General features: G+C 40.9%; 1 protein-coding gene across 1 annotated transcript in view; it reads right to left on the minus strand.

Annotated features, from left to right (window-relative positions):
• Window positions 1-14,405, minus strand: part of LOC148146989 (uncharacterized) — a 63,599-nt gene that overhangs the window by 24,766 nt on the left and 24,428 nt on the right. The window contains exon 7 of the mRNA XM_087996194.1: window positions 1,916-2,110. Within this exon, the coding sequence (XP_087852320.1) occupies window positions 1,916-2,110 (195 nt within the window). The remainder of the gene's footprint in view (window positions 1-1,915; window positions 2,111-14,405) is intronic.

Here is a 14,405-nt window from a genome sequence, read left to right on the forward strand (position 1 = left end):
GTATGAGTTCAGGCAAGTTTTAATGGTGGAGCAGGAAGTGATGTGAACCATGCTCTCCTGTACCCTTTGACACCAAACACTGCCAGGTGAGCAGGAGGCAGTTTAGAAACATCACTAGGAGTTCATGTTTCTACATAGAGAACATAGAACATAGCACAGTACAGCACAGTACAAGACCTTCAGCCCTTGATGTTCTGCTGATCTTTTATCCTACTCAGAGATCAAACTAACCTACATACTCTTAATTTCAATATCACCCATGTGCTTATCCAAGAGTCACTTAAATGTCCCTGATGTATTTGACTCTGCTGGCAGTACATTCCATGCACCCACTACTCTCTGTGAAAAGAACTGACCTCAGACATCTCCCCTAAAAATTCCTCCAATCAGCTTAAACTTATGTCCGCTTGTGATAGCCACTTCTGCTCCAGGAAAAAGCTTCTGACTATTCACTCTATCAATGCCTCTCAACATCCTGTACACCTCTATCAAGTCGCCTCTCACCCTTCTTCACTCTAATGAGAAAAGCCTTAGCTCCCTCAACCTTTCTTTATAAACATGCCCTCCAGTCCAGGCAGTATCCTAATAAATCTCTTCTGCACCCTCTCTAAAGCTTACACATCCTTCCTATAATGGGGCGACCAGAACTGAACACAATATTCCAAGTGTGGTCTAGCTAGGGCTCTGTAGAGCTGCAGAATAACCTCATGGCTCTTAAACTTAATCCCCCTGCTAATGAAAGCCAACACAACGTATGCTTTCTTAACAACTCTATCAACATGGGTGGCAATGTTGAGGCATCTATGGACATGTACCCCAAGTTCCCTCTGTTCCTCCACACTGCCAAGAATCCTGCCTTTAACCCTATACTCTGCATTCAAATTCAATCTTCCAAAATGAATCACTTCACACTTTTCCAGTTTGAAATCTATCTGCCACTTATCAGCCCAGTTCTACATCCTGTTAATGTCAGGTTACAATCTACAACAGCCCTTAATACTATTCACCACTCCACCAACCTTCATGTCATTGGAAAACTTACTAAAAATCACAAAGAGCAGAGGTTCCAGAACAGATCCCTCTGGAACACCACTGGTCACTGAGCTCTAGGATAAATACTTTCCAACAACTACCATCCTTTGTCTTCTTTGGGCCAGCCAATTCTGTATCCAGACAGCTAAATTTCTCTGTATCCCATGCCTCCTTACTTCCTGAATGAGATACCATGGGGAACCTTATCAAATGACTTGCTAAAATCCATGTACACCACATCCACTGTTCTACTTTCATCAATGTGTTTTGTCATGTTCTTAAAGAATCCATTAAGGTTTGGGAGACATGATCTGCCCCTCCCAAAGCTATGCTGACTATCTCTAATCAAACTATGGGTTTTCCATGTAATCATAAATCCTGTCTTTTGGATTCCTTTCCAATAATTTACCCATTACAGAACTAAAGACTACTGCTCTGTAATTCCCAGGATTATCCCTATTCCCATTATAGAACAAGGGAATAACATTTGCCACCCTCCAATAATTTGGCACTACTCCAGTGGACAGTGAGAATGCAAAGATTACTGCCAAAGGCTCAGCAATCTCTCCCTCACTTCTTGTAGTAACCTTGGGTATAGCCCATCTGGCCCAGGAGGCTGATCAATTGTTATGTTTTTGAAAATTTTCCGCACATCCTCCTTCTTAACATCTATCTGTTCAATCATTTTAGCTTATTTCACGCTGTCCTCACAAATGACAAGGTCCCTCTTAGTAGTGAATACTGAAGCAAAGTATTCATTCAGGACCTCCCCCACCTCCTCTGACTCCAGGCATTGGAGTATGTACATCAGTTCTAAGGTATGGGAACAAGCCTTCTATTCCACATTCGGTAAGGAATGAAGCAACAAGTCTCCCTGCTTTACCTGATGGAAACATCATTTGTTTCTGTTCGGAAGTCCCCAAGCATCTTGTGCAAACTGGACTCCTGTTCTTGACTAACTTCCCACTGATACAGCAGATTGCTCATCTTCTCTCTGACTTTGTCTGTCTGCTTAAACATCTCTTCCGTAAGGACAGTGTCCTGATGGTACTCCGAATTAAAATCTACCAGCGTCTTCCTAGAAAAGTCCAAGAGAATTGTGAATTGGTATTAAATTTAGTTGAAATGGATAGAATGCCTTATTGCTTGCAAACACAGATGCCTAGCTAGTCCATCTCAGAATTAGGAGCTGGGGTCTATATTAAAGTTACTAATAAATTTATCTTTTGTAAATGTTGCAGAAATTTCTATTGCAATGCGGTAAATGTGGGAATAATATTTTGCAGGAAAGTGAAAACACAAGAAACACTGAAACAGCAATGTGATATTCCACACTCAGAGATGGGTTACAAGAGGGATGTTAATTGGTCCAATGGTCAATTTTCAACATTGGGGCTGTTAAAAGTCATCATGTTAAATGGAATGTGTACAAGCTAAGGCTGCAACTTCAATTTGTCGTCCCTCGGTCCTGCTAAGGTGGAAATAAGCTCAATTAGATCTTATGAGTTACGCTGTCTGAGTGTCACCTGAGAGCTGACTTGACACATTGCAGCCTGCCCACCGGATTTATGCTTTTCCCAGTTTTCCAGTTCTTGAGGTTATGAACTGAGCTCCTCAAGAGGGTTGTGAATTGGACAAGTCATCACTTGTGTCCAATTTGCCTTCTCAAGTCAAGTCCTCAATAGGGAGACTGCTTTAAAACTGGCACCAATACTTTACACCAATGTGAAACACATTTATTAGCACATGAACCCAACTGCAGCAAATGGGAATTTAAAGGAATTATGAAATGCCCCAGTAATTTGTTCAGTGGTCAGCCTGAAGCCTCTTTCTCCAAATTAAAAATAAACTGTAGGGTGAGGTAAATTTCTATTGTTTATTGAGAGTGGTCTTCTCACCAGCAGATAGTGATGTTAGTGTGCTTTCTAATGGAGAGAAGTTATCAAAAACTGTCAGAGAATAGGACAAACCCAGTCATTCTAACTAAGAATAGATTAGAAATGGAGGTTGATCAATACCTGTTAAGTCAATATACAGCTGAAATTTAGACATTTGGGCCATGTGTTAGAGACTATCAGTAAATAACTTTTGTAGGACTTAGGCACGGAACAATATGGGAGTGAGTCAAAGATCAGGAATGTTGACACCTCTCATAGAGAAGAACAATAGATTTGGTAGCTCGTGAGATACAGTAAAACAGACTGACAGAGATGAAAAAAACTGCTCTGTGATCTATGTAGATTGTCCAAGCAAAGAAATAACAAAGCATTGAGATGAAGGTGGGAACCCACAAATTAATAAAATAAAGTAAGATTCAAATTAGAAAGAAGTGAAGTAGTGTAATATCGGGCGTTCCCTGGTTTTTAAATAAGGACTGATCTAACTGAGAAGTTTAATTATGATTTGAGAGAAAATATTTATGCTCATGGGCAAGTCACAACAGATAGTATAACTTTTAAATTAGAACAAATGGTTCAGGGGTGTTATTACAACATAGTTTTGACAAAGTACAATGTAAATGGGGAGCGTTCTCCCACAAAATATGCTGATGTTAATTGATGAATTCGAGGTTGAAGTTAATAGATTTTTGTCATGTAAGGGTCTTAGATCTAAGGAGGTTTTCAGAATTGAGATACAGAGTTGAGAGCAACCAGGAACTGAGTAAAAGCACTAGAAGCTCTGAAGTTTTTGCCTTTGCCTAGTTTTACCTTTAGTTTAGGGGAGTTGGCAGCCTCGTGTTATTATTGCTAGAGAGGAGACAGTGTGGTGCTGGCAAAGCACAGCCGGTTAGGCAACATCTGAGGAACAGGAGCAAGAGCTAATGCTCAAAACGTCTCGATTCTCCTGCTTCTCAGATGCTGCCTGATCAACTGTGCTCTCGACTCTGATCTCCAGCATCTGCAGTGCTCACTTCCTCCCTGTTAATCCAGAAACCCAAGTAATGTTCTGGGGACCTGGGTTTGAATCCGATGCAGTGGAATTTGAATTCCATAAGAAATCTCTGGAACTAAGAATTTAATAATGACGATGAAATCATTATTGATTGTCAGGGAAAACTCATGTGGTTCACGAATGTCCTTTAGGGAAGAAAACTACTAAAGAAAACTACTATCTTTACCTGGTCTGGCCTACATGTCACGCCAGACCCCCAGCACAGTGGTAAATTTCTAACTACCCTCTAGGATTTTGGGGATGGGCAATAAATGATGGCCTAGCCAGCGACACCCACATCCTGTGAATGAAAAATAAAAATCAGAAAATTATGCACCTTTAAATTCCTAAAAGGCATACTGGGGACACACTTGAAAGTTCCTGAATAACCTAGCTGGCAAATAAGGTCTGCATGTTGTCACCATGAATTTGTAAAGTCTCCCGTGTAATGTAACCTGTAACCCTTGAGACTACTTTGGCTTTTAGCTTGTCATGGGTGAAATATGGAGGTTAGGCCAAATCCTCCCCTAATTTACCTAAGCCAAGTTATACCAAGCATTTTCCTGAATAAATTGGTATCCACCCAAATTTACAATGGGCAGAGATCAATGCAAACAAGTAGAGCAGCACTGATCCTTTGGGGATCCCACTGGTCACATACTGCCAACCCAAAAATGACCCATTTATTCCTATTCTCTGCTTTCTGCCCATTAACCAACACTTTATTCAAATATATTAACCATAATACAAAAGCTGTACTTTTGTTTACTAACTTCCCATGTGGGTCTTCATCAAAAGTCTTCTGAATTGATTGTTTAATTGATTCTGCTGGTATTCTCAAAAACACTTGACCAGGTTTGTCAAAACCAATCTCTCCTTCATAAACTGATACTGATTCTGTCCAGTATCTCTTTTTTTCTAAATATCCAGTAATCACATCCATTATAATTTATTTTCCCTATTACCAATGTCAGGATAGCAAGCCTGTAGTACTTCATTTTCTCTCTCCCTCATTTCTTCAACAATAAAGTTATGAATGCAAAAAAAGGAAGTTCTAAAGAATGGTCACTGGACCTGAAATGTTAACTCTAGTTTCCCTTCACATATGCTGCCAGAACTGCTGAGTTTCCACAGCAATATCTGTTTTTGTTTCTGAGTTACATATACAACCTTCTGGACTGCAGGCATCATTGCAGAATTAATAGAATTCTGATAGATGATCACTAGTGTAGCCATTATCTCTTTCAATACCACAGGATGAAGGTTATTAGGTCCAAGGAATTTGTCAACTTTGACTCCCATTAATTTCTCCTAGTCTAATTCATATCTTTCAGTTCCACACTGTCATTACATCCTATTTCGGCTGGTCTTCTTGCATCTTCCTCTGTGAAGATGGACACAACGTATTTATTTAGTTGCTCCGCCATTTCTCTATCCCATCTTATAAACTCTTCTATCTCTGCCTGATCCACTTTTGTCTTTCCAAATCTATTTCTGCATACCTCCAGAAACGTTTATAATCTGTTCTTTTATTTTTTTCTATTCTATGTATATACTCCATTCCATCTTTCCTTGTCAATTTCTTGGTGCTCCTTTGATGATTTCTAAAATTCTCCCTACTGTCAGCTTGACAACATTTTTGGCATCTTCATAAACCACTCCTTTGATCTAATACTATCTTTAACTTTCCTTGTTAGCTATGGCTCTCTTGTTTTACCTGTTGGGTATTTTTGCTTTGTAAGAATGCAGGGTAGAATTGTATAAAGTTCTGAACAACTTCACTGTGGCGAGATTTTTGGCATAAATGGACAAGAAATCCAATGAGGCCTGTCCCGATGTCAGGAGTATCTGATTGGGTCTTTTATGCTTTCAACGGGTGACACAATGAGATTCTTTTGGCAATGGTCATTTGTCAGTTAAGGGGGATTATTGCTCATTAAATGCCTTGTTAATGGACCAATATGCCACATTAACATACAGCATTCTATCTTACAAAACAAGCTCGGCATTAAGGGAACTTGACATGGAAATCAGAACAGGTACCTGGCAGATTTAGATTGCCATTTCCTCTGAATGACACAACCAAACAGCCTTAGAGGGTATGATCCATGGACACAAACTGCACACACCTCTAGTCCATCAACATTCGCATCTGGCATTTGCCAATCGTGCATGACCATCCCTGATACAGTAGCAAGGCATTCTAGAAGCTCAGAGTTGCATTATAAGGCATACTGATAAGGCTGTAGCAAAGACACTTAGCATGTAGGGACTGGCACCAGCTGAGAGGAATGGGTCACAGTCAGTATTATGGCTCCACAGTGGCCCTGTCAGGGGTCTGGGCACATCTCAGCCAGGGTTGGCTTGTCAGACCACTCAAGCGGCTTGGCCACAATCAGTCCATCAGGTCCATCCACAAAAACTTCAAGGTAAGGGTGGTTGCTGTCATCAGAAGGAGACTAACTCTCTCATTAATACACAATTTCTCTCCCTTATTATCGGTATTAACCCACCTAGTTTTCCTTTGTCCCCAATCTTCCTAAATGTTTGACATTCTTTAATATTCATTTCCTAGACTTAGTCACTTTGTAAACATGTCTCTGCAGTGACAATTCAATCATATCCTTTTAGTTCTACTAAAGGTATTGATTCACCTACCTTGTTGTGAAAGCTGTGTGCATTCAGGTAGAATGTTTTCATTCTGCTTTTTCAACACTATTCTGAAATTTGAGGATTCCAGGATTTATTTCTGCTGTTTTTTTACTCTCAATGATAGCTTTTCTATTTCCCATAACCAGCTTTGTTTTTATTCTACATGAATTGCTCCTCAGAGTCCTATTCCTTGACAAGCTATTTTAAATCCTCCCTAAGATGTAGGAGCAAATATTCCACAAGGTCATTAGTCCTGGTCCTGCTAAAGTGTAATGCATCCTTCACAAACAGATCCTAGCTGACCCAGAACCTGTTGCAAAACCCAGATACCTGAAGTCGTCCCACCTGCACTATTTTTCTAGCCACATGTTAATTTACTCATTTTTCCTAATTCTATCCTTATTGATACATAACACTGAGAACAACCTTGAGATTACTGCCTTAAATGTCCCATTTTTACAGTCTCTTGCCTAGCTCCCTCTTTTCTACTTTCAGAACCCTAACGTCTTCATACTGAAGTCATTGGTGCCAGTGTGGACAACAATCTTTGGTTTTTCACCCTCTTCCAGAAGAAAGTCCTGTAGCCGTTCTGTGACATCTTTGACCCTGGCATTAGGGAGACCACATACCATCTTGGAGTCACAGCTTTGGTCATAGAAATGTCTCCAACTATTAAATCACCTATCTCAATAGCCTTTCCATTATTCTTCCCTGCTACTTGTTGGTTCCAATCTTGCTAAGTAACTCTGATGAACCAGTGTCTTCCCTTGTAACTTCTCCTTCAATCACTCACCATCTTGACTGGGGGGAATAAATCGCCATTCCTACACTTGCACTGGGTGAAAATCCAGGAAATCCCTTCCTAACAACAGTGTCGGTAAACAAGACTGCAGCTAATCAAAAAGGTTGCTCAACGTCAACATTCCAGCACTGGAAAGCTCCATGCATGTTGCTTGGCATGCTGATGAATAGCTTCTGCCTCTGGAAGGTACTGTGCAGTATCTTGGAGATCTGTGCAGTGCCAAAAAAGTACAGGGAACATGCATCACCGCTGCACTCCCATTGACAATTAGAGAGGGGCATTAAATCCGGCCTGGCCAATTAGGTCCACAGTCTGTGAAATATGAAACTTGGTTTTTTTTGTATCTCTTACATTTGTATCAAACAATACATTCAAGAAAAACAGATATACAGAGACAGATTCAGCAAGGATAATTCATCTGAGACGTGTTTAAAGAACTGAGTAGAAAGCAGCAAAATGCCTTTGTCTTCTGTCGTGCCTAATGACGTCTCAACATTGAGAGCCATCTGAACAAGCATGAAGACACCTGCGCAAGAGTTGCAGGTACAGCTTGGCCTGAATATTTCATGAATAAATAGGAAGAGTTTTTTTTAAAGAATTATTTCATGGTTACCCTGGCTGAGCTAACAGTCCTAGGTGTCCTTGAGAAGGTGGTAATTTGCTATTATCTTGGATTTTGCTATAGATAGACCTACAATGATGCTAGGAATGATGATCCAGGATTTTGACCTCATGACATGAGGAAACGTAACCATATTGAAGTTGCATTGGTAAGTTCCTCACTTCTAAAATTCCATAATATTTTATTTGGCTTACACCCACATTATGGCATATCTGCAGGTAAATTCAGAGGAAACTTCAGGCCTTCATTTGATTTACGAAAGCATCAACAATGAAGGGAGCTTCCTCCTGGAAGAAATACATTGGGTAAAGTCCAGACTGAGATTATAGCTTCAACTATAGCTTCTACAAAGTGATAAAGATAGTTACCATGTAAAAGGAATAGAATCATAGAGTCATAGAGATGCACAGCACGCAAACATACCTTTGGTCCAACTCATCCATGCCGACCAGATATCCTAACCGAATCTAGTCCCATTTCCCAGCAATTGGCCCATAAAACCTCAAAACCCTTCCTATTTATACAGCCATCCAGATACCTTTTAAATGCTGTAATTGTACTAGCCTCCACCACTTCCTTTGGCAGCTTATTCCATACGCGTACCACCCTTTATGTGAAAAAGTTGCTCCTAAGGTCCCTTTTAAATTTTTACCCTCTCACGCTAACCTATGCCATTTAGTTCTTGGCTCCCCCACCCCGGGGACAAGAGCTTGCCAATTTACCCTATTCATGCCCCTTGTGATTTTATAAACCACTTTAAGGTCACCCCTCAGCCTCTGTCACTCCAGGGAAAACAGCCTCAGCCTACTCAGTCTCTCCCTATAGCTCAAACCCTCCAACCCTGGCAACATCCTTGTAAATCTTTTCTGAACCCTTTCAGGTTTCACAACATTCCTACATAGTATTGTTGATAGACGAGACTGCATTAGGAAAGATCATAGAACAGGATAGCACAGCAGAACTGAGCATTAGCTCTTGGCATAATGGTATGACTATGACTGGAACATCAATCAGCTCTTTGTTAAGAACTTCAGTGAAACATTTAGAATATGGCTAAAAATCCACTTTAGTTCTTCAGATCAAATCTTAACACTGTAAGATAAAGTGGATATTTTCCTAAACAACCTGTTCAGAAATGTTTTATGTGCCTGGGGCTATAGTATTTACACATACCAAGCATCTACAGAAGGTGAGACAGATTACAAATACTGGTGATCAGATCAGTATTGGTTTAAAATGTTGTTAAACTTCAGATAGCTTCTATTCATGTTCCCCAAATTGTTTATATCACACAACAAGGAACTAATGAAAGATTGATAAGCCTCATGGTGTGCACATTTGGAAGTTTATTTGGTCAAGTGACGATACCTAATATTTGTTGGAACCAGACCTAACAAAGGAGGCAGTTTGTGCAAATCTCTATTTTGCATTCAGTGGGAATTTCATATGCATTGACTTCAGTTTTTCCAATTCAGTGCAATCTCCACTGGATCAATGATCACAGGAATCTGTTAATATTTCTTGGTAAAACATGTGATTTCATTGAAAATTGCCTCATACTATACATCAATGTGTTTTTTGCCCACAACGTACAAGGACTTCCTTTGTTCTTATTGTATTAATATTTACTATGCCATTTGGAGGAAAATGTTGCCTTATTGACCATGCTGTACCCATTTTTTTCCACCTTGGTTTATGTTTGAAACAAAAAATAATGATCTATATCAAAATGCTTGACCTTTCAGGAAGTGTCCTTTGGCTTTAAATGTTGGAGATTACAATTCTGAAGAAAAAGAAATATTGGGAGATTTGGGGAAAAAATTATGACCCAAATGAAATTATGATGTTGGAACTTGATGTAGGACAGTACCTTCAGATGACAGACCAACTATGTGAGAAAAAAAACCCATTTATTTTGGCACTAAGGAAGGTTTCTAAGAACAGTGGGAAGGCAAATTTGCCTTCAGCTTCTCTGCTGAACTGCTGAACAGATTTGCACTCTAATATTGCACACACAGCCAGCCTTTCTGAGTCAATCCTAACAGTCACAGTGAACTCCAGGCTAGCATTTAAGATCACTGCACACGCACTCATTACATACGGGGTTGGCAAATGGTAGGGCATTGCAAACTTTGTGAGAGACTTTCTTCACACAGAGCAATGTGGGTACAAAGAAAGAGCATGGGGTGTCTCTCGCTGAGCCAAACTCCTTTCCCACATCCTAACCCTACTCCCAATGCTGGATCGCTCCATCAGAATACAAGTCGGGCAGCCATGATAATTAAAACATTGAGTGGAATTTAATGCCTCCTGCTGATGAATTTTACAATACTATGCAATTCAATACAACACAGAAATAGATCCTTTGGCCCGGCAGGCCAGTGCTGATTCCAATCCTTATTTAGACCTGCTACTTATTGCCCATGCTGGTTTCTATCCCTTTGTTCACCTCTCGTTCATGTGTCTATCAAGATGTTACTAACACGCCAGCATCCACCACCTCCACTGGCAGTGCATTCTAGGCACCCACTTCCCTCTGGGTGAAAACTTTTCCTGCACATCTCCCCTAAACATTCCTCCTCTCACCTTGAACCTGTGCCATCTTGTAGTTGAAACGTTTGAGGTGAATTTTGAGTTGGTGAAGGCAGTTAAGTGGGCAGAAGAGTATGGAGTGGGGACCCTGCTACCTCAATTAATTCTAGCTTGGAAAGGCTTATGGATTACCTTTCTGCATAAGTACATCTTGAGGTTTTGAGGTGCGAAATTACTGCCTGCCTCAGGGCCTCATCTAGCTGCTGTGGCTCTTCAGCCAATGGGCTGTGATGCAGGATTATTGGATACCCAATCCCACCAGATTTTCTTCAGGGCACTATGGGAAGGGGAAAGGGTTCCTCATTCAAAGGCATTCAGTGCCTGATTGAGGGATCCAGCATTGGGAATGGGGACTTGGATGGGGAGGTGTTTGGCCCAGTGAAGGACACCCCATGCTTTTTCTTTCTACCAACTTCCCCTCACACAGAATCTCTCACTTACCTATAGACTGGTCCTTTAATGATTCTAGGTCTCTGATGGGTGCAGTATCAGCAACCACCATTGTCCCCCAGTGATGACAACAGACAATGGAGAGTTTCTGGCTTTTGATTGGCAGGCAGCTCCCAGGGAGTGAGGTTGGGATGGAATTTATACCCGGGGAGGGAGTATCTTACATTCCTGGGAAGGCCTAATGCTGGCCAGTTAAGTGAACGATAGAGACCTTCTTCACCAACATTAAATTACATATGAATATGCAAACTACCAGCAGGAGTAGGGCATTCAGTAGCCAACCCAAGCTCTGCCTTTCAATAAAATCACTACTGATCTGATTGTGGCCTTTGACTTCCTTGTTTGTCAAGGATATGTCTACTTATGCCTTAAAAATATTCAATGATCCATCTGCACCATCTGCACACAATATCTCAAATGGAAGACCCCTCACTTTCAAATGTTCCCTACTTCTGGTCTTTTTTATTTAGATTACTTACAGTGTGGAAACAGGCCCTTCGGCCCAACAAGTCCACACCGACCTGCCGAAGCGTATACCACCCAGACCCATACTCCTACATTTACTCCTTCACCTAACACTACGGGCAATTTAGCATGGCCAATTCACCTAACCTGCACATTTTTGGATTGTGGGAGGAAACCGGAACACCCGGAGGAAACCCACACAGAGAGTCGCCTGAGGCGGGAATTGAACCCGGGTCTCTGGCGCTTTGAGGCAGCAGTGCTAACCACTGTGCCACCGTGCCGCCCACATCTCCCGCACAGTCCTTTCAGCATTCACTCAAGTCTTTTCAGGATGTCAAGTGTCTCAATAAGATCATCTCTTATTCTTCTAGACTCCAAACATAGGCCCAACCTCTTCAGTCTTTCTTTTTAAGGCAATGCCCACCCCCACACACACACCCCCACACACACCCCACCCTCAGATATCAGTTGTGTGAACCTCCTCTGAAATACTTCTAACAAATTTATATCCTTTTGCAAACAAGGTGACTGAATACAATATTCTAGACACAGTCTGGCCAAGATATTGCACAACTGTGATAAAATATCACTACTTTTATATTCCCATTCCCCTTGCAATAAACATCAATATTCCATTTGACTTCCTAATTATTCATGTAGCTACAAAGTAGCTTTATGTGATCCTTGTACCAGGATCTTTGTACCTCAGGGTTCTGCAATCTCTCTCCATTTAAATAATGTGTTGCCTTTTTATTCTTTCTGCCAAAGTGGAGATGTTCACGTTTTAAGGCATTATGTTCCATCTGTTAAATTTCGATTCACTCACTTACACCATCTGTATCCCTCTGCAGACACCTCACGCCCTCTTCTCAACTTACTTTCCAACTTATCTTTGTCTCATTGGTAAATTTGACAAACACAATTTGCTTTCTTTGTCAAACTGGTTAATATGAATTGTAAATAGGTGAGGCCTCAGCACTGATCTTTGCGGCCACATCCACTGACGGTGCAATTGAATACTGTACTATTGTATAAGGACACACATGGGAAGCTGCAAGTAAGAGCAGCAATGTGTTTGGGACAGGATGTGTGTACCAAAATTGGTGAGTCAGAAGATAATAGCCCCTTCAACAGAAGAAGCTCCAAGAAACATATGGACAGGAAGTCAGACCCACAAATCTAATTTGTGCAATTTGTTAAATCAACAGCTCCTGAAGAGGACGTAGTTACATTATTGAACTGAAAGGAACAAATGATTGAGCAAGCGATGTACAAAACCAAAGAATAGACTTTTGTATCTCTTCAGCAGAGCTGAGTGAGAGAGGCTGCGAAAAAGGATCAGCCTTAAAAGGCCACCCTTCTGTCAGAAGAGAAGTCAAGTTTCAAAGGGGAAGACTGCACAGTAATTAAGCAAGCCTAGTCTTTCCAAATGGGCCACAAGATCTGGGGAAAACATTCAATCTGTATCAGTTGAAGTATTAAGATAGGGTCCATGCACATGTGTATGACTTCTTTATCACAGGCATAGCCCTAGGCTGAATATTCATGATATGCCTCAAAGATGCTAGTCTGCAAGTTAGGTCCAGGTGATACAAGTTGCATTCAATGTTATTGAGTTGGTTGGAGGGCATGGCATGGAAGAAAGGAGTACTAATGATAATGTGAAGAATTACATTAAGAAATAAATCTTTGTACGATTTAATGGGAGGCTGACCTGGTCAAGAGTGGTGACTACAACATATCAATGCTGCTTGATGATCTCAGGCGACTTCTAACATTTCATTAAGGTTCTCTGCTTTCGGGTCTAGAGTGGTGATAACTATCAAGTATCATGCCAGTAATGTGTTGAAAGAACATGTAGAAATGGCCATGGATTTTAAGAGGGACCAGGTTCAGATGCCAGCACCCGGAAAATCATCCTCCGTTTACTTTGACCTTCCAAACATCTCCCAGAGTAGGGGAAGTGTTTACTAAGCAGCTACATGATGCATTAACAATTTACCAGCTGAGACAAGTATCAGTTTGCCAGAGAATATGATTCAATCATTCTATTAATAACTGACTAGAAGCGACATCAGTGGCAACAGGATGAGAAGTGCATATTAAAAAAAAACACCTGATGCATGTAATTTAACTATGCATATGTTTTTATTGGCACAAGGAACATCTTCAGTGTCTAATTAACTCACAACGGAAAATTACACAGCTTGGATATGAGTAATGATCACGCTCAGGGGACAGGATAGCCCAGATGTAGAGCACAGTGTCCTCTAACCGCAACAATATGCTTTTGCCCTAAGCATGGAAGAACACACCCCACCTCCATCACAGTGCAACCTGTCTAATGTTTCTCCTTACCAACATTTGACCAGTCAACTTATGATTTAGTGCTAAATTATTTTGGCTTTGAATCCATTGGTTCAGCCTGCTCCAACCTCATATCAGTTGACAGATAGGTAGAACTGTTGTGGGAAAGGGACCAGTTTTAACACCAATGCACAGATGGGTCCATTTGGGAGAGAGCTGCATATATCTTGTCCTATCATTGAGCTATGGAGGTTGCCAAAACCAAGTAAACGAAAGATGTTCCATTCACTCACTGATATCTTCCAGCAAAAACTGTACAAAAGGCTAAGCCCATTCTCTGTCACTTACAGAGGATGCCTTGCTCTGGAAATATTTTGCCTGCGAAATGAGGGAGGTGTTCAACTACTGTAAACAAGTGGTATTATGGATTAATTCCAGGTGTCCATCTCTGTGAGCTCTGAAATTCTTTCCACAAACTTCTCAGTTTCTCCACCTCTCTTCTTTAAGAAATGCCTTTCCAAGATTTTGGTCATCTCTTTGCAGGTCCCCTAT

This window comes from Chiloscyllium plagiosum, unplaced genomic scaffold (assembly GCF_037043375.1).
Source record: "Chiloscyllium plagiosum isolate Xiang-an unplaced genomic scaffold, Cpla_swu_hap1 HiC_scaffold_18, whole genome shotgun sequence".
NCBI classification, from domain to species: Eukaryota; Metazoa; Chordata; class Chondrichthyes; order Orectolobiformes; family Hemiscylliidae; genus Chiloscyllium; species Chiloscyllium plagiosum.